General features: G+C 40.1%; 1 protein-coding gene across 1 annotated transcript in view; it reads right to left on the reverse strand.

Annotated features, from left to right (window-relative positions):
- Positions 1 to 516: 516 nt before the first annotated feature.
- The window catches only part of Moxd1 (monooxygenase DBH like 1), an 84,023-nt gene continuing 62,945 nt past the window's right edge, over positions 517 to 21,594 (reverse strand). The window contains 5 exon segments of the mRNA XM_036168969.1: positions 517 to 1,247; positions 2,377 to 2,460; positions 2,462 to 2,546; positions 13,780 to 13,922; positions 21,152 to 21,211. Of these exon segments, the coding sequence (XP_036024862.1) occupies positions 1,083 to 1,247; positions 2,377 to 2,460; positions 2,462 to 2,546; positions 13,780 to 13,922; positions 21,152 to 21,211 (537 nt within the window). The 3' untranslated portion in view covers positions 517 to 1,082.

Genomic DNA, 21,594 nt, shown 5'->3' on the forward strand with positions numbered 1-21,594 from the left:
GAATAAAGATAGGACATAAAACAAAATTTAACTAGCTAATCCAAAGAGAACCAGAAGTATGATAAGATTTTCAGTTGGTGGGAATACTATATTGGAAGTCAGTTTATTAACTCATATAAAAATAAATCTATCATAGAAATATGACTCAGGGGGAGGCGGCTTGAAACACCCAGTGGTGAGGAACATCACAGACCCATGGCTTCCTGCCTGCTCACACTGTGGGGGGGGGGAGCTCTGCTTTGGAATTTCATCTCATCTAGGACCCTTCACAGCAAAGGGTTTGCAGCCATCTGCATTGTTTTTCTCAGCCTACAATCAGCAACCACCATCTCTGCATTTATCATAATCTCTTTCTTTTCTTTTTGAGCTGAGGATTGAACCCAGGGCCTTGCACTTGCTAGGCAAGTGCTCTGCCACTGAGCTAAATCCCCAACCAAAATCTCTTTCTTTTAAGAGAGTGACAGAGCTTAATAAAAAAAAAAAAAAAAAAAAAAAAAAAAAAAAAAAAGTCAGCTGAACAGTCCTGAGGAAACAGGGAAATACTTTGATCTGGGTTTTAGACGCAGACTATCGAGGAAATCCAAGAGGTACCACCGAAAAGCACTGAGGTCAGAGGTCATAGAAAACCCAGGGACTGGGCAATGTCAGAGAGAGTAGGGCTATGCTCACACTTGCAAGTTACACCTATGAAGGAAAATGGAGTGGAAAGTCATCCCTGTGATGTTGTGTGTGAAAAGAAGGAGGGGTGTCAGGTTGAACAGTGGACATTGAGTAACACAGAATATAGAAAACAATTAAACATTCTTTTCTTTCTGCTTGTCCAACTTTCAAAGTGGTTAAGTCAGGTCCATTTTATTTTACTAATCATAGGCACAGAACATGAATTTTTTAAGGAAACTCTTGAGAACCCCAGTGACATAGCTCAGGAACACTGGGGAGCAGAATAGAGGGTGTGAGTGAAATTGAAGTTTCCATGCTCGTCACACCCATCTCTTCAGGCCCAACATGAACACAGACAGTCTTTAACCTGACTTTAAAGGACAGTCTCAGATTCCAGACTCCAGTGTCACTAAGTACAGCGGTCACAAGCCCTGGGTGCTCAGCATGCTTCCAAGAAGCAGAGAGTACACGAGCAACCTGAGGGAGAAAACGGCATGCGGAGGAGAGGAAGCTGGCGTCCCACACACCAAAGGTTCTGCTCTATAAGGCCTTTTGATATCAGGAGGTAATGCTGTCATCCCTTGAATCTGAAAAAGAGAAAGGCAGTTCCTGTGAGTAGCTGTGTTAGGGCTGTGGCTTTGCTCGCTTCAGGGGCTTGAAAGAGAATGGCCCCCACAGCTCATATATTGGAATACTTGGTCCCCCATTGGTGAAGCTGTTTGGGAAGGGCTAGAAAGTGTGGTTTTGTTGTAGTCTGTATCAATGGAAGTAGGCTTTGAGGTTTCAAAAGCCCAGGCCATTCCTAGTTAACTCTCTCTCTCTCTCTCTCTCTCTCTCTCTCTCTCTCTCTCTCTCTCTCTCTCACCTATTTCCCCCATAGGCTGGTATGTTTGAGTACTTGGTCCCCAGTTGGTAGAACTGCTTGGGAAGGATTAGGAGGTGTGGTTTTGTTGGAGTGTGTGTTACTGGGAGTAGGATTTGAAGTTTCAAAAGCCTGTGCTATTCTCAGTTAGCTCTTTCTCTCTTTCTGTTTCTCTCTGTCTCTCTTTGTGTCCTCCCTCTGTGTGTCTTTACTCTTTATCCCTCTATCCCTCTGTTTCTCTCTCTCTCCCCTTCTTGGATAAGAATGTAAACTCTCAGCTACTGCTCTATTACCATGCCTGACAGCCTGCTGCCAGGTTCCCCACCATGATGGTCATTGGCTCACCCTCAGGAACTGTAAGCCCCCAATAAACTATTTGTTCTATGAGTTGCTATAGAAGTGGCGTCTTATCACAGCCATAAAAAAAGTAACTAAGACACTTGCCGATCCACCTCCACTTCTGGTGGAGATTAGGGGATAGACTGTACTTGCTGAAGAAGCCAAGCATCAAAAGATGCAGAAACTTTAGCTCTGGACAGGAGGGAGGGGGAAAAGGACTAGACACTACTTGGAAGGTGCTACAAGCAGGTCCCCATGGTTTCTAAGCTGCCCATCTATTCCACTTCATCACAACTAAAGTTTGAGAGAAAAAAAAAATTTCTCTTCAAACAGAGTTCTCAGGAATCTGAGGTTGGTTGTCTGCCAACTCCAATGATCACCAAACAAGATCCATGACCAAACATGGAAGCACACTCAGACCAGTGATGGATGGGTGGCTACCTGAAGCTTAGAATTTCCTCTTTGGGATTCAGGTGTGACAACCAGGTTCCTAGAAGATGAAAAGCAGGGCTTACCGACCACTCTGCATTGTCTGTCTTGGAACATCTCACATTCACGGGCAGGCTGAGGACAAGCTTATTGAAGGATAGCCCTTCTTTTCTTAGTCCACTTAAACTTGTTCATTGCATCCATGAAAGAAAGGTTTCTATATTGCTTCGGGCTTTTGATAATGAAAGGCCATGTCCTGAAATTAAATAATCACAATTACATTTAGTACCTCACATTGCAGTATATTACATTTCATATTTCCTGCAATTTTCAACATTCTAACATAGACTTCATGCAATTATTATAAAAATAATTCCATATAAGGCATTTACGGACTCATTAGTTGTTACTGGAAATCTTCTCCAAATAAGGAGTCTTCCTCTTTCTTTCCTTTGACACTTATTTACTTTATGTGTATGAGTGTTTTGACTGCCTTTATGTATGTGTCCCCCATGCATGCCTTGTACCAAGGGAGACCCAAAGAAGAAATCAAATTCTTTGAACTTGGACAGTTATGGATGGTAGTGAACTGCCATTTGTGTGCTGAGAACTAACCCTGGATTCTCTGTAAGAACAAGTACTCTTCACTGCTGGATGATCTCTCCAGCTAACAAGTAAGGAGGCTCTTAAAGGAATGATTCATCTTCTTTAGATGCAAGTGGTTATTACTTTAATTTTTACTGCTTTAGTTGAAATCATAGTTAACCTTTATTTATACTTTTCAGTTCCATACACTGATCAAATTTTGTTGCTGGGTGGTTTGTTTTGTTTTCAGAGAGATTCTCTTCATTCAAATTCTCTTTGTTCTTGAGAATTTCATACACATATACAACAAAATATGACCATATAAATACATGGTCACACCCATGCCCCCAACACACTCCCTCCCAATTTCATGTCTTTTCCTTTTCTTTTTTTGTAACCCACCAAGTCCAGTTAGGGCCGTGCATATGAACACAAGTGTGGGGCTATCCATCAAAGCATAGGACCTGGCCAGTGGTTATTAACTTTTAGACAAATAATTTTGCTTCAGAACTCTTTCCCAGGGTTTGAAAGTTCCAGTTAACATTATCACATAACTGGTAAGTATTAATGTCTGAACTGGACGATGCTAAAGAACACTGCGGGTTCTTGAAAGTTACTGTAACAGGTGTAAACTTCAGAGTGTCCTGTGGAAAAGCCACCCCAGAGTGTCCTGCTCTGGTTGCTTAAGAGGATAAACACTAAAGATTTAGAACTGAATCGGTGGCTTAAGATGACACTGAAGCTGTATATGGTGGTCTCTGCTAATAACCCTAGCACTCAGGAGACAGAGAGGTGGATAAAAAGTTCAAGGCCAACTTTTGCGACCCAGTGAGTTCAAGAATAGCCTTGGTTACACGTAACTCTGTCTTAAAAAATCAGTTTACTGAAAAATTATATTTCACACTTAATATACTCAGCTTCCATGGGCACCCTTTTAAAATAAGACATGTGAATTTAAATGCCAAAGAAAGAAGAGATAACCCAAATGTGTCTTAGTCAGCTTGAAAGGAGACTGCTTCCCCCAATGCTGTATATTATTGATTTCTAAAAAAAGAAAGGTATAACCATTTACATGTCCAAAACTTGACATTAACTAATTCGTAGTTGTTATACAAGATTATCATGAGTGACCAACAGCCTGTGACAGCCCCAAATGATGATTTAGTGATTGCCAGTAGTCACAGCCCAGCTGCTGAATCCACAGTTTCAATGCTGGGTCCTCACATCTGTTCATTGGCTTTTTTCTTTCTCTCTGTAACCTGGGCAGCCCACTTAGGCACCCTGGATATTATCTTTTTAAACAAGATACACAAACCATAAATCTGAGGGGCGGGAGGTTATAAAAGTAATGTTTTCATGACAAAGTTGAAAATTATTTTTCATCTGTTCTTAGAACTGAGAAAATAAGAAAAGTGGGTACTATTTTAGTAGGCTTCGGTCCTTCAGCCCCAATCTCTCCCTCTCATTCAAGTCAATATAACTTTGTGGAGTCTTAAATATACTATTTCACACAAGCTCTAATGTTGAGTGCTGTAATAGGAGCAGTCAGCATCACATTACGTTAAATGTGCCGTGCAGTTTTCTAAAATCTATAGCGTTTTCTAACCAAATTGTGGTGACTTATGGATATGACCCAGAATTGCCATAGAGCAAAACTTGACTAGAAATAAGCCTGTTAAATTTGCATATTCTGCCATTTAAAACTTGCTGCTAGTTTTTTTATATGTAGGGTAGTTTATATTCACTATTAAAATAACATTTACCTTTACAGAGACAAGGTGTCTATACTGAAAAAAGAAAGAAAGAGAGAGGGAGGGAGGGAGGGAGGGAGAGAGAGAGAGAGAGAGAGAGAGAGAGAGAGAGAGAGAGAGAGAGAGAGAGAGAGAGAGAGAGAGAGAAAGAAAGAAAGAAAGAAAGAAAGAAAGAAAGAAAGAAAGAAAGAAAGAAAAAAGAAAAACCAACTTTGTAAATGGAAATGGAGGCGGTTCAGGGGTTGTATGGGAAGTATCTACATGCAATCTCCTGAAACACCACCAGGCGTCGCCTGGACTTTTACCTAAGGGGTTCAGTGTGATTAATGTGGTGGTCAATGTGACCTTTGTGCAGCTTTGCTGGCCAAAGTGAACACTGTAAGCATTCTGCAGAGCTGACTCTAAAAGCTTTGATACTATAATAAGCCAGTAAGTTAATATTTATGGAGAATTCACAGCAAAAAAAAAGTGAAAGCTGTAACTACGTGTGTTGGTAGGGCAGCCAGGAGTCGAGAGCCAACCAAATGGCCCGTGTATTGGAGACAGGGCTAGAGGATTGGGAACCTGAAAATGCAGTACCGGCCCCTCTGAGCCTCTCTGCTTCATACTCTGTCTCTTTCGACCCTTCATAATAAATGTCCCTTTTGTCTCCTCTAACCAAAAACCTTCCAAGTTTTCTAACAACACAGCTCAGATTACTCCCTGGAGAACTGAGGAGAGAGGACAGAAGCATTGCAAAAGCAAATGTGCTAATTATTCATTTGAGAAGGACTAAGCTTTCCATCAGAAACAGTGGCAGGATTAAATAAATTAATTAAATTAACATAAATTAATTAATCAAAATAACAAGTAACCTTGCTGTTATTGGGACTAGGGTTCAGTTGGAGGAATTTAGAATGTTATAGAAGCTAAAGCAGTATATTTCCAGTGTGCCTATGCAGACATACATATAAATAAAATGATATTATAAATAATCACTGTGGTTGATTTGAACAAATTGTGTTAATATCATGCTTTAATACTGATGGATAATTTTTCTTTGCAAATCAAATTTAAACTCTGAGATACATTTTTCTTATAACCCAGCAAAATATACCCACTACCCAAAGTAGCATAGAGTGTATTTTAATTTTCTTTGCAAAAAATAAGCAATTTCATCTGTAAATTCAGTTCATCCAATGAATCATTTCACATGTAATGACTTTAGACATGGCTCTCCTGCTCTGTATAATGTAAAACCAGATGGAAGAAAGTAACTTGTAGTTGTTAGACCTAGTATCTGCCTGGAACCCCATGGCTGTTTCAAAGTCATTGCTGCTAGGGTCATTCTTGGGAACAGGAAGAGGTGTGGGGAGGAGGAAAGAAAGTAGGTAACTTCAGCCAAGAAGCAGGGCCAGGTCCATACAGTGGAGTGAATAGCTTTACAGATTCAACCTCTATCACACAAATAAACATATGGTTAAAAATTAGTAAATCAAACAACATGCTCCTTAACGGACTTTTACTCCCGGCCATGAGGAGTAACAGACACCAACTTACTGTGATAAATGCCAACATCATTAACAAAGCTGTACAGAGCATCTGGGATAGGAGAGTGGAAAACAGGCAGGAAAAAACTATGACCCCAAAGGAAATGAACACAGGTCATATTTGAACACTGTGTTCACCCCAGAGTTCTGCCTGTGAGCACGCCCTGGGTCACAATGCCGAAAAGGAGAATTTCCGAGCCATAAAATGACCATCACAATGAATTAATGAGACAAGAGTCTGAATTAAGGGAGTCTGAAGTTCTGCAAGTTGCAAAGTAGAGTGCTACAGAGGAATAGATCACAGACAAAGAGAGCTCTTTAAGTCTGTAGGAGGGGTAACTAAATACGCACTTGATTAATGAGTCAAATAGATTTAAGATAAAATGGCACAAAGTTAGGCAAAGAGTAACTGGGAACTATTAAAAAAACAGAAACAAACAAATAAACAAACAAACAAAAACTACGATTCTGAGAGCTAGGCTGGTACACATTCAAGTTCCAAATAGCCAGAGCAGAGAGTCTTTGCTGATGGCACAGGCATTCAGTGACATCTAGGAGATCCATCTTGGAGACCTGAGAGTGGACCAGGCCTTAACAGTAAAGATCAGTGGCCCTAAACCTTTATTCTAGAGTCACACTGACAGGGATATTAAAGCATTAGGGACAGTGTAGTGATCATCAACACAAAATACATACATACAGCCAAAAAATGACTAAGCACATGAACAAGTATGTAAAGATGAACCCTAACCTACAGACAAACTGGAGAAACTCCAAGATCTGGAAATTGCTGAGAGACAGATTACAAAATTAACACACAAAAGGTATTAAAAAATAAAAGATAAATATTATTAATAAAACAGGTGAAAACATCTATACTAAAAACTATAAAGAAAACCACACTAAAACCTACTGAAGAGAAGGAGAATATGTTTTCATGAGTGACACATTCTATGTTCATGGAGTAGATTGACTATGGTTAACATGTCAGTTCTTTCTAGTTGATACAGGGACTCCATATCACCCATATAAATCTCATTTTGTCCTGATGGTTTTTAAACTTCTTGTCCAGGGATGGAAACAGGGGCTGTTATATTGCTAATTGGGGTTGTCTAGTTTTTATTTGGTGGCTAAAGGGTTACTTCTGCATGCCCTGAGCTTTCTGTAGCATTTCCAGTCATATTATCTTAGGTTTTTTTGTTTGGGTATTTGTTTTAAGAAACTGACAATTTGTCTTAATCTTATATGTGAAAATATAACGAGCCTAGATGATCAAATTAATTTGGGAAAAGGTAACAAGAAGTGGGACATTACAGACTGTGTTTTGCTATTTAGTCTTCCTCCAGGATTACACAAATCAAGTGTGTACCAAAGTAAACCTAGGTATATAGCCATAAACAGAGTCCAGCCATAAAAAGGCAATTTTCAGGCCTGCAAGATGGCTCAGCAATAGATGCCACCGACAATCTATATTCTATCCCTTGGGACCACATGGTGGAAGGTAATAGCTCACTCCTGTAAGTTGTCCTAAACACACACACACACACACACACACACACACACACACCACATATACACACACACCACACCACACACATACACATACACATACACACACACCATACACACACACCCACACACCACACTACCCCACACACACACACCCCACACACACCCCACACCACACACACACCCCACACACACCACACCACACACATACACATACACATACACACACACCATACACACACACCCACACACCACACTACCCCACACACACACACCCCACACACACCCCACACCACACACACACCCCACACACACCACACCACACACACACACACCCACACATACACACACACACACACTACACATATACACACCACACACACACACACACACAAACACACATATTAATAATATAAAAAAAAATTTAAAGGCAGTGATCTTTAAGCAAATTGTTCTTGATATGTATTTAGAAAACCAATGAGCTTTGGATTTGTCTTGTGCTACAAGAAAAATCTATTCAAAACGAATCATCAATCTAAACATTAAAGTTCCAGAGGGGAAAATATTCACAATGTATAGTTTCCAAAGATTCCTTGGAGGGGATTTCAAAAGTCAAAACAAAGACAAAATGACAGAAGGAACCTCAGGCAACAGTGAAACAATGAAAATCAAGCTATAGATTGAGAGAAATTATCCATGGCTCAGTATCATCAGGGGATGAATATCGATAATATAAAGAGCTCTTACCATTCAGTGAGAAAATAAGTGACACCGTTTGATAATATATGAAATGTGTGTAAAAGTAAAAAGGAATCCCACAGACACACTCACAGATAACATAAGGGAAGTTCTTTGCTGTCATTCTGAAGATTAACTGTAGAGTGTTCTGGGAATGCAAAATGCCAAATGGAGGGATTTACTGGAAATGTCAGGGTTGGTCCTAGTACCCCTTGCAGTGGTCTGAATGTTTGCATCTCCCTGAAGCTCTATTTCCATAGGGATGAGCCTATAGGAAGTGGGTCTACCCAGGGGAACATTGCTCAGCGAGAAAAAGGCATTGAATGAAACAGCCACAAATACAAATGAATTCTAGCATCATTACTAATGAAAGAGCCAGACACAGAAGCACATGCAACAGCCACACTTATTTTAAAATTCAGGAAAGAAAAAAATTAACATAGAGTGACATGTAGCAAATTTCCAGTTTCCCGGAACTTTATGGAGGAGGTGAGGTTGCCATGCCTGGTTATGTTCTGATTGTGTAGGATAGATGTGGCATTGATGGAATTTTCCAAAGATCTCATTAAAGATAGGTACACTTAACTTGAAATTATGACCCAAGCAATTGACATAAAGGTGAACACAGCAGCTGGAAGCAGATCATCAAGAAGAAAACAAAACAAAATGTAAGATGATGTTGTAACCTTCTGATTGTTAATGAAGGACAATGAGGAATCTGTCTCAGTAAAGCACAACCCTGATGAAGTACTGGAAGGAACCCAGCCAGATGGAGTCTCATAGACAGAAGGTCGTCTCCAGGGTGGCAAGAGACTGGACATCCCCTTCCAAAGCTGACACATTCCTCCATGAAAGTAACTCAGCCCTCCAGAGAGAAGGTGGCTTCTGACAGCAGTAATAAATCCAAGGCAGGAACAACACACACATTATACCAGGGAGCATCCAGTCTCACTCTACAGCCCTTTCCTCTCAAAATATGTGTGCAGAAAATGACTCATCTAATCCTCCAGCTGTGGTGTGGCAAGAAGAAAGCCTAGGTTCAAATATGTGTGATGAGGTTTTGGACAGAAGCCCTCAGAATAAGCAAGAAATGAGATGGGACCCGTGAAACCACAAGGCTAAAGACAATCACATGGTGCAACTTGTAAAATACTTATAAAATATGAATCAAAGGAGGTTGTAGAGATTTCTAAGTGGTCAAGAGCATTTATTGCTCTTCCAAGAGGACCCAAGTTCAATTCCCAGCACCCACACCTGGCAGCTCCCTACTGCCTATAGCTCCAGCTCCAGGGTATCTGACACCTGTGACCTCTGTGAGCACATACAGTCATGTGCACATACCCACCCCTATACACATAATTAAACATAATAGAAATATCTTTAAAAATATAGGAAAACTGAGTTCAGACGAAAATAGCAATAAATGAAACTGGGAAAAGTTATAGAAATTGTTTCCTCTTGGAGTTTATTATTATATGAGTTTAATAATACAGATTTAATTAATTTAATTTAATGATTAAAATCTCAAGTTCCACCTGGCGGTGGTGGCACATGTCTTTAATCCCAGCACTCGGGAGGCAGAGGCAGGCAGATCTCTGTGAGTTCGAGGCCAGCCTGGGCTACCAAGTGAGTTCCAGGAAAAAGGCGCAAAGCTACACAGAGAAACCCTGTCTCAAAAAACAAAAAACAAACAAACAAACAAGAAAAACCCCTCAAGTTCAAGGTAATAAAGCAGTAGAATAAGATGAGAGGCAGACTACAGAGCAAAGGAAATAAAGACAAAATAAATTAAAGTGTGGAAGATGAATACTGAGAAGTGTCAACGTTGAGAGAAAATATTTGAAGCCAGGTGTGGAGGTTCACCCCTATAATTCCACTACTTGAAAAACTGAGGCAGGAGAATTGTCATGGGTATGTGGTCAGTCTGGAAAACACTCTGTTTCAGCCCCTGCCTCTTAAAAAGAAAATATTTTCTTAAATAAAAAAGAAGAAAACAAAGCCGGGAGGTCGTGGCGCACACCTATAATCCCAGCACTCAGGAGGCAGAGGCAGGTGGATCTCTGTGAGTTCGAGGACAGCCTGGTCTACAGAGTGAGTTCCAGGACAGCCTCCAAAGCTACAGAGAAACCCTGTCTCAAAAAAAAAAAAAAGAATAAGGGGTTGGGGATTTAGCTCAGTGGTAGAGCGCTTGCCTAGCAAGCACAAGGCCCTGGGTTCGATCCTCAGCTCCAAAAAAGAAAAAAAGGAAGTAATTGTTTGGGGGCGGGAGAGATGGCTCAGAGGTTAAGAGCGCTGACTGCTCTTCCAGAGGTCCTGAGTTCAATTCTCAGCAACCACATGGTGGTTCACAACCATCTGTAATGAGATCTGGTGCCCTCTTCTGGTCTGCAGTCAAACATGTGTATACATAATAAATAATTTTTTTTTTAAAAAAAAGCTTTAAAAAAAAGAATAATAATAATGATAATAAGGAGAAGGAGGAGGAGGAGGAGGAGGAGGAGGAGGAGGAGGAGGAGGAGAAGAAGAAGAAGAAGAAGAAGAAGAAGAAGAAGAAGAAGAAGAAGAAGAAGAAGAAGAAGAAGAAAACATCTGGGGAAAATTCTAAATAGATTAGAAAAATTATACAGCTATAATAAAAGAAAACAAAATACTCTTTTTCTGGGTAATGAGAGCCCACAGTTAACCTAGTTTTGGAAATCAGTTCTTCCTGTCGTCCCAAGTGATGAAGGCACAAATGTAGCATTTCCTGGGAAGATAGAAATTAAGGACACTGGCAAAGCCCATCAGGCAGTGAGAGGAATCTGTAGAGATGCCCAGCCCAGTCCATGGTGATCATAAGGGATGAAGCAAGGTACATCTATTCATTTGTAAACATACAGCCATTTGCTAATAATCACACAATTAGGAAATTTCCTGTCTGGGGTGTAGAATATATTCTAAAGAGGAAAATCTCCTTGAAGTAAGGCACAATATGATAGGAATATTTGGGAAGCTAGAGGTATAACTCAAGGGTACATCACTTGCCTGCCATGTGCCAGGCTCCAAGTTTGTTCTCCAGCATTGCAATACACAAGCATGCATGCATGAACACATACAAAGACATACACACACATATGTGCCAAAATCCAACCATCCAAATATTCAAACATGTCATACCCTTATGTTTCCAGGAGTTGAACTTAGGTCCTCACCTGCCTGGTAACAAGTGCTTTTTCCCACTGAGTCTCCTCATTGTGCCCTGTCCTAGTATTTTTTTTAGAATTACATTTTATGTATTGTTTTGGTGTCTATTAATAGTTTATTAACCCTGTGTACTTTTGTCTAATCACATCATACTTTCATTTTAAAAGGTCTGAACTTCTGGAAAATTCTTCCATGTGTAGGTTGTGAAGAGGATCTTGGATTGTGAACCCTAATTTTCCCATTTATGATATACTGTGTGGTGTCAAGCAGTTTCCTAAATCTTAGTTTCTGTTTCCTCCCCTATAGAACTGAAGTCCCACTCCCTGTTCTCCCAACTGGGATGATGTGCAAGAAGGTTAAACTAACTCATGGATGTGAATAGACTTAGTAACTGCTGCTCAGTTCACGTAAGTGTTTTGTGATCAGTATTTAGTGATGACTAGACGATGCTTTCTGCACTCATGGTCACAGCAGGGCTTAGAAAGGAGCAGAGGAAAGCATATATACACACGATGAACAAGAAAGCACTTAGTTTACAATTTCTAATTCTTGGGTTATTTGGAACATAAATTATTATATGTTTTCTTTTGACTATCCACATTTTATCATGTCTTCATTAAATGGTTTTTTTTTATCCTATTCTTAAAAGCACTCTCAAAAATCTCTGTATATGTTTGTCCAATTACATCAGTCTTTTTCATTTTGTAAATTCTTAATTATCAGAAAGATCTTCCTGTTAAGACACATTAAATCATACATAAATTTCTGCCAACCATCCTTACGCTTTGTGCCACTGTTCCTGAGAACATAAACTCTTTTTCAGCATCTCCCATAACGCATCCTTAGCATGATGTCATGCCTAGGTCCAAGGTGCCCTTGGCTTTCAGTGGACAATCACAGTAATTTCCTGATCAGTACTCTTTCCCCATCTTATCCTCCTGTGGTCCTTCCTTCTCACCCTCGCCAAACTGACTTTGCCACTATCCCATGGTGACTTCTTTTCATAATACTCATAATGGCCTCTGTGGTCCAATCTACTTCGGACACCACATCCTCACACATTGGTCTCTGCCAATCTCCACTCTGCCCTAGCCAAAGGCATCCTCTTGTTCGTTCTCAAACCCAGCAGGATCATGACATACACACACATCACTCTCTTTTCTCTGCATACAACATCTTTCCATCGCTGGCTCTTCAGTCTGTAGGTCCCTGCTCAAATGTTACTTCCCAGAAAGGTTTTGAGTCTTCTGCTGGCAACAGTTACTCACTTCCTTATTTTTTTTCACTGTTTTTTATTATTATTTTCACTGTTTTATAACAACCACTACTATTTAATGCCCATCTGTTTGTCTATTAACCCCTTAAACTCTAGAATATAACCCTAAGAGGAGAAGAAAAAAAATCATTGTATCTAATTATACTAGTTTCTATGATATACAATCATACAGTGTTTACAAAATAGGTCTGAAACTGCTCTACATAAAATGCTTGATTCTTACCTGAACATGGAGGCACATAACCAGAATCCTAGCACCTGGGAGGCAGAGGCAGGAGGATCGAAACTTGGAAGTCAACCCAAATCATGCAGGAAGACCCTGTCTAAAGCCTGACCACACGGTTCACTTTTGGTTAGCAACTTAAATAGTTGACAGTTTCTTAGATTGGTATAAAACTTCCTCTAAATGATCAAAAGGCTCAGCACTATAGTCAATATGCTTTGTGCTGAACACTTGCTTTCTATTGGCAAGTCTGCAAATTGGGCATGCATTAGGCAGACAGCCCTACAGGAGCATCTCCAGTAAAAAGCCCAGGCATATCTGCTCTATGGAGCTTATATAGGAGACCTCCATAGAGACATTATCACAATTGGATGGGTATTCTGTATGGCTACCTGGAGATGCCTCTGGGAGCTTGGGTGCTCTGAACTCTGCCTTTTCGTTTGTTGATTTCCCTTTGTATCCTTTCCTGGTAATAACTTTATCCAAGAGTACAGCTAATGGCTAGATCCTTTATGTCTTCCCAGCCATCAATGATCCCAAGGGTATTTTGGAGGAACTTGGACATAGCAACCAAGACGCTTACTTGGTCTCCTGAGTTACAAGCAATTAAAAAGAGCAGTACATAAAATAGCCCATAATGCCTCAGTATGGAGATAAGACCCACTCTGGGATGTCTATAATTCACTGCCACTCACGTGACGGGTCTGTAGATCTCCTTCACACCAATGAACTGTAGCTGTTCCATGATGTCTGGGATGCTGGCGCACCGGGTCAGGTTAATTCTTGGGTAATAAAGAAGGTAGGAGAGACACATTTCGTTTCTGGTGCTTAATCCTCCCTGAAAATAGAGATGTTTTATTTTGCAAAGTTTCCCCCAGCTCTCACACACATAATACAAAGCCAAAAGTATCATGCAGATCCCCAGTTCTGAAAGATATTTGGTCTTTATCATTTGTAAGTAACAGCTTATGATTATTTCTTATGGTCCCAAGGATCAAATCCAAGTCTCAGAGTTGGTGGACAAACCACTACCACTAAGCTCTAGCCCGAGCCTCTCTTTAAAATGCTTTAATACTGAGTCTCACTAAGTTACTAGGGTTGGCCTTGAACTCACAATCCTATTGCTTCTGCCTCTTTTGAAAATTATTAACTTAAAGGACTCTTAACTTTCAAAAAATATTGAAACATTAAAAATTAATATTATTTATATCTCTTTAAAGGGTGCCTTTCTAACACAAACAAAACAAAACAAAAAAGGGGTGCCTTTCTTAGATAACCTATTAAAATCCTGAAGGGTTCTATTGATCTGATATAAATTTGTGTCACAGTAGACATTTCAGAGGTTCCTGGTGATGTTTGCATGTTACAAATCACTTTGTTGGAATCACTCAGGGTTATGAGGGTGAGAGAGAGTCTCATGGAGCTCAAGCTGTTTTTGAATTCCTTAGCCTCTTGCCTCTCCCTCCCATGGACTTTTGGAGTGTTTTTTCAGCTGACCTGAATTTTCTATATTATTTTTAGGTCTATAAATATCAGTAGCTATGTGCTACGGTGGCAATGCGCAACACCTTTTAACTATAAGCAGGTAATATTCCACTGTATCTGAGTAATCTAGAGTTGCTTCAACAATTTTCACTGCCCAGTTTTCAAACAAAAATTATTAAGGAAACAGTGAACTGTTAATTTTACTCAAGAAAAAAATGTCACTAGTCACAAACTGAGAGGATACAGATGTGGATGAACAAAGGCTGTAGAAGTCAAGCAATTAAAGGCAAATATGATCAAAATGTGGGAAGAGTTTAGGAGTGGCAAAAGAAAGAGAAAACCCAGAAAATGGATGTTTAAGAGCTGAAAGTCCACAAGATGGCCTAGGGAAGAATTAATAAATTTTAAAACTGATTGATAGAAATGATCCAAATAACAGAAAGGGGGAAAGTTATAAAAAGACAAATTTATTTTTCTCATTATAAGCAGTCGATCAGGTCAGCATTAAATAAAAACACCCACAACGCCTCACTTATCCGAATGCCCTGACTTATCCACAACCACATTTCCAGATGTAGGATGCATAGGTTTGTTGCTGGAACTCTAACTGTGGACCCAAACCACCCTGGATTAGTTGCCACAGCTGTAAAGTAAGGTTTGATTTAGCTCACTTCCCATCTGACTCTCGTTAGCAATCTTTCCTATTCTTGACCCTTTGATCCTCCAAGTATATTTTGGATGCATGTAAAAACTAAAACAGCAAACACCTTTACAAAAATGAAGAAAGAGAAGCTCTTAGTGGTGACTAGGCAAAGGTTTATTAATTAGCATACCAAACTCCCCAAATCATGAAATTTCCCTAAATTTCTTTTACTGGAATCACATACATTTATAGACCACTATAAGTAGTGATAGATAATTACATGTCCACGTGGTTGGGCTTGCCCGGCGGACCGCCTAACTATTTCCGGTTCAGAATAGCCATCTCCAGGTCAGACATCTCTCAGGACGGGACTCTGTGGCTTTACATGGTTGCGTAAAGCGCGCCTGCAGCCATGTAATCTACGCGCATGCGTGGAGTACCCACAAGAGTTCCTGTACACATGCACGGCCCAACCTTTAAAAGCCAGTGCCATCTTGCATGAATCTCTTAGTCTCTCTCTCTCCCCCACGTGTGTTTCACACAGGCCTGTCATCTCTATCCTCTTTAATAAAACTCTTCTGTGGTCTTGTCATGTTCGGGACGTGTTCCTAGCGCCAAATAAATACTAACAAGTAGGTTTTTCTTCATTTTACTAAGTTTTTCCTTTTTTGGTCTCATTGATTTTTTTTTCATTGCTATATATTAAGTTATAGACAATACTGGATTCAGTAGGGATCTTTTATATAAATGTGTAGTATACTTTGAGCATTCTATACATAAAGACAGTTTCCTAGTGAGAACTTACTCAGGGTCTGAGAATTTGAGCTTGCTTTACCAAGCAGGGCTGCATAAGGGGATGATTTGACCACGAGCAAGCTTACCAGGTATTTGGAAGGGTCTGCACTTGGCTGTGTGGTGTGCTTTGATCTAGCAAGAGGGAGGTCATTGCACCAGAACTAGGGACTTGGGTGCAGAAGAAGTAAGTGAGAGTACAGAAATACCATGGGAAGAAGTTGGACATGTCTGGTTTTGTATTAAGGTTAAGGCTATGGTATTTTATTCTTTGTGAGCAAAAACTATATAAAAAAATTAGGTTGCAGCAAGTATCTATCCCTGTTTCTCTCTCTCTCTCTCTCTCTCTCTCTCTCTCTCTCTCTCTCTCTCTTTTATCTCTCAAATTAGGTGAAAATATAGGGTTTAGGTATAGGAATATTATGTAGGAAGAAACTTAGGGTAAGAATAGAATTTCCCTAGTGCTGGACCTGAAAATAGCATCCAGGAATAAAGACCCACCACAGACTTAGAAGTCTGAGAAAGAAAAGCTGCTATAGGACAGGGAAATAGTAATCAGATGCTTGTAGAAAGTTTGAAAACTAGGGGAGTTAAGGTAGAATTGTAACAAGTACAGAGGTTCCTGGAGTTCAAAGAGGAATTGTTTCCTTGGTTTTCCAACTATGGGACTCTGGACACAGACTCCTGAGAGAGAATTGGAGCCAAAATGCAAAAATATTATGAGGAACATGGGCTAGAAAAGATTCCTGTGGAAGCTTTTGGCCTGTTGGCATTAATTCAGGACAGCTTAGATCTAATCCCTGAGCAGCAGGGGGTAATTTTCCCTGAGGTGGACATGAACAGAAGAAAACCTTCTGCTCTACTGGAATTGCCACTAGATGAAAACACTTTTACAACATTGTTCAATCAGAGTCAGTTCCCTCTTGGCCATCAAGTTTAAGGAACCAAAGTCTTGGGATGAGACAAGGGAGGAACTAACATGCTTGAAAAATTTAGTAATTTCCCTTTCTCAAACACTGGATACACTTCAAGTTTCTCCTTCCCAGATCTCATTTTCTTCTGTAGGGGTGGATTAGACTCACCTAGGGGTCATCTGTGAGAATGGAAAGGTCACCCATAATTGCCCTGGCCCAAAAACCTCCCAGAACATGGCAAATCCTCACTGCTAGCACTGTGCCTCCTCTTCAGGACAGTATTTGGGAGGCAGCTAGCAGAAGGAAGAGGTGCAAGGCTTTCGAATGTTCCCTGTAATTGAGCAGCAAGTCACCCAGGGAAATATCATGTGAATGCATGGTCCAATTAATTTTAAACAGTTTAAGGAGTTAAAAACAGACCCAATTGTCACTTTTTCCAAAAGCTTTGTTAGAAAGCTTAAAAATCTTACGTCCTGGGGACTGGAAATGGATGACCAGGGTTACCTGTCAGGAGGCAATTAAAATGCTAATGCCACTTGTCAGGCTGCTTTGAGACCCTTTAGAAATCAGGGCTAAGTTGCTTTGGGTGTGGAAAAAGCTTAAGGGCAAATAAAGAACCTGGGTTGAGCCTGAGATGCAAAAGAGAGAAACATAGGGCTAATAAAAGTCTATCAAGGATAAGGCATCATTGAGAGAGCTCATGGCAGCCTTAAGATGTAGCTTCAAAAAAAATTAAGAGGGGGGAATTGTACCCTCAGTCACCAAATTAAGCTTGATGGCTGCCTGAGCACTTGGTGCAGTGCATGGAACAGAGGAATTGCCAGTCAGCTCTGATGACACTGTAGCTGATGACACTCCCCCAGAGGATTTGGAGTGAAAGCAGCCAAACTGGTATTCCTGACATATTAATGTTCCATCCTGCAATGTAGGGAAAGTAGGAGGCTAAGGGGTGATATGAATTCACAACATGCCCCCATGGCTGGGCATGCCCAGCAGACTTAGACACTTCCGCCTAGCCATTTCTGGGTCAAAATAGCCATTTCCAGGTCAAAACGTCTTGTGTGACCAGGACCCCGTGGCTTTGCATGGTTGTGTAAAGCATGCAGTACAACCATGTGATCTATGCGCATGTGTGGAGTAGCCACATGAGCCTGTGTGTGAAGGCATGGCCCAGCCTTTATAAGCTGGCGCCACATTCCCTGGCTTCTCTCTTGATTCACATGTGTTTTTCGCAGGCCTGTTCACCACTGTCTCTCTGTTTCCTATCTTAATAAAACTCTTGTTAGTGGATTCTGTCGTGTTTTGTGACATTTCCTCACAGGGTAAGAGTGCCGCCAAAATAACTAACCAGGGTGTCCCCCAGACTTCTGAGAAGGAGTTTGGGACAAAGGTTTTGTCACTATTTGGTATTCAAGGACTGAGACTGTAAAAGCTGGAATGAAACAGAGCCCAGAGCCACACAGCTTCTGATTGCTAGTGGCAAATCAGTGCATGGTTCCTTTAAGAGACAGTTCTTGACTCTTACTAGCTGAGCAGAAAGGCAGCTCAGTATGATAATTCCACCTTTGCTCTAGGGCAGCTCTCCTAGGAAAATGCCTCTGTAGTTGGAAGTGAAAATATCAGCACCATTTATTTGAACTTAGTTGAAGTGTTACATTCAGGGGAACTGCAATGAATTTGGGTAAAGGGACTGAGCTAATGACCATCTACCACTGGGCACACTTCCACTGGCTCCAGAATGGCTGGGAGGGCCCAGCAGAGAAGGTGGCTGGGAAATGGTGGGGAAGAGCAGTGGTAACCTGAGTGTTACAGCCCCCTAGCAGTGGCACTCTCTGAATACCAGGGTTGAGGGAGCTGTATTCAAAGACTCTAGAGCCGCTGACAAATTAGCCTCTAATTTCAAACTTTCAGGGGAACTACAAGACGGTTATTAGAACTGACTTTCTGAACTTTGAACTTCAGAAATGAAACAGTTTTGAGTTCACTTACAATTCTAACTGTGGTGACTCACGATTCATGTATTCTTTGTCTTGTTGGAAGAAAATGTAAATGTTCTGTTAAGAGATCTCTTTTAGATGTTTGCTAAAGTTTGTAAAATGTAAATAGTCCTATACAGAGTTTGTTTTTAATATAAGTTTGTAAGAATTGTAAATATGTATAGTAATCTTCATGCTACATGTAATGTGTATAGTAATAGTCATACTAGAATTATGTTAATCTGTTGATATTAATGAACCATGTTTTGGTGAAGCTAAGGGAATCTTTAAGTTTGCATCAGGAGTTTATTGATTTATTTGATGTGTTTGCATCAAGAGTTTATTGATTTAAAAAAGAGCTTGGCACAGCTTAGATCCATTCAAAAAGGAAATTCCATCGTGGTCATTCTCTACTCCTTTATTGGTCAGTGTGGCAGTCCTAGGGATTACTGTGGTTGTTCCAACTATTTGCAAGCTCTTAGTAGGGACCTGGCTCAGAGCTCAGTTAAGCCCTGTAACTCCCCCCTACCAGAGGCTGGTAGTCAGGGATGAATAATGTTCTTCTTGCTAGCTGCCAACTAAGGCAGAGTATACTTGATGGAAAGCACATCTCCATGACAAATAAGGCTAATTAGGGAAGAAAGACAACTTAAGACAGACATAGTCTATCTGAGGAGTCTGAGAGGCTCTTCAATACATTAAGAAGGGAGAGCTGTAGAGACCCACAGAGGTTTCCTAGTGAGAACTTACTCAAAGTCCGAGAATCTGAGCTTGCTTTATTCAGCAGGTCTGCATAAGAGGATGATTTAACCACAGGCATGGTTACCAAGTGTTTAAAAGGGTCTACATTTGGCTCTGTGGTGATCTAGAAAAGGGGAGGTCTTTTGCCCTGCCCGTTGGCATTGTTATAAAAAGCTCTTTTAAAGAGGGACCATTGGATTTTGATACAGGTCCTCCCAAAGCTATCCTGTTTCTGTCTTTCTCCTCTCTGCTATCTTTCTATCTAAAAGTTTCTTACCCCTCTCACCTCCTCATAGAAACCCTTTAAAAGGTGGGAGCTGGCCTCCCACAACAGTGTCTATTAAATTCTCTAGCTGATATTTATTGTCTCACACAAATATTTATATTTTTATCTACAAGATTAACCATGTCTAATGTTGGATTTTATTTCTAGATAACTTCTTATTTTCAATTATTTAACTTCAAGATTACTCTTTGATGTTAAACTGCAATTACTTTAAAATATAAACTTGGGGAGGTTTGGATGTATTTTACTCTTCACCTTTTCCTTCTTGATATTTATAATTCTTTTTTCATTCTTTTACAGTAAGACAGAATGAAGTTTCATCACAACACCCAATAAAGACAGTGATAAAAAACGTCCCTACATTCTTTACAAATTCAAAGAAATATTTTAAACATTTGATTTATTATTAGCTACAGATTTGACCATAGCTAACTTTGAAATAGGTAAGGCAGTTCCCTCCTATTCCTTACTACTGCCTTTTTCCTCCCCTTATGATAGTCTTAAATTTTAGGGGGTTTTCTCTGCCGCTTCTAGATAAGTTGTATCTTTTTCCTTCAACCTCTTAATTAGCAGGATATATTTTCTGACTTTTCAGATTTATATATCTCAACTCTAACTGGTTTTAACACATTTACATATAAAAGAGGAGGCAATCTGTCAATAATTTGCCAAAAGTGCATATTGGCCTACTTCATGCCTTGTGCACAGTTTTAGAGTAAAGATTGTCTTCTCTTAATAAAATAGGCTGGTGGGAAATGACCTCTTTTTGTGTTCTTAGCAAAGACTGAGCAAGGCATGAAATACCTATTTCTTGAGAGTTTGGCAGAAGTCCCCAGTAATTCTGTTGGGACCAGATTTCCTTTTGGGTCTGAAGCTCTGAGTTCATGTACTTCATTTTTCCTTTTGAAGTGGATTTAACTAAGTAAACACCCAGGCAGACCCAAGTAATGTGGAGACAAGCTAATTCCTTGTCTATCTGGTGAGGACAAAGATAAGGAAGGGTAGATTTCCTGAAGCACCAATAAATTACAAGCATAGTCAGTACTGCAGTTCCATCAGGGTTTTGATGTCTGATAAAACACTAACACAGCTCTTGCTTCACATCATGCTGAAGACTTTCAGAGTTTTGTTTCAACATAGGAGCGGACTTTGCCTTTTAGTTTTGGTCTTTAAAGGCAAAGGTTATTTCTTCTTCTCTTTAAATGAAGTTTAAGAATAATATTTTCTTACCCAAGTCATCCCAGATCTGTCCTTGGTGTTGTACCGACATTCAGTGATCAGGTTATCTCCCTAAAACAAAAGCAAAAGCCTTCAGGTTAGAGTTTGAGGTCATTTTGTTTATCTAACACATCATTAGACCAGCAGTTTGTAGTTCTTGCATTAGGAAAGCACCAGGCAGTTGGATTCAGAAAACTTGGATTTGCTTAACTCCAGTGTGTTAACATAATCAGCAAGCAAGCAAACAAGAGGGCTAAGTTCACATCAGACTACAGTAGTCTGCACCTATGACACCTAGGTAAGAAATTGAACAATTCCGAACACAATTTGTTCATCTGAGCATAGTGATTAAAAAACAACACTCTGCACAGCTCTTATGAGGAGATTTAATGACATAATTAGTATTCATTCTTTAGTAGAAATGAATTATTTAATGAAACATTAGTCAAAATCCT

Source organism: Onychomys torridus, chromosome 19, assembly GCF_903995425.1.
Source record: "Onychomys torridus chromosome 19, mOncTor1.1, whole genome shotgun sequence".
Taxonomy (NCBI): Eukaryota; Metazoa; Chordata; class Mammalia; order Rodentia; family Cricetidae; genus Onychomys; species Onychomys torridus.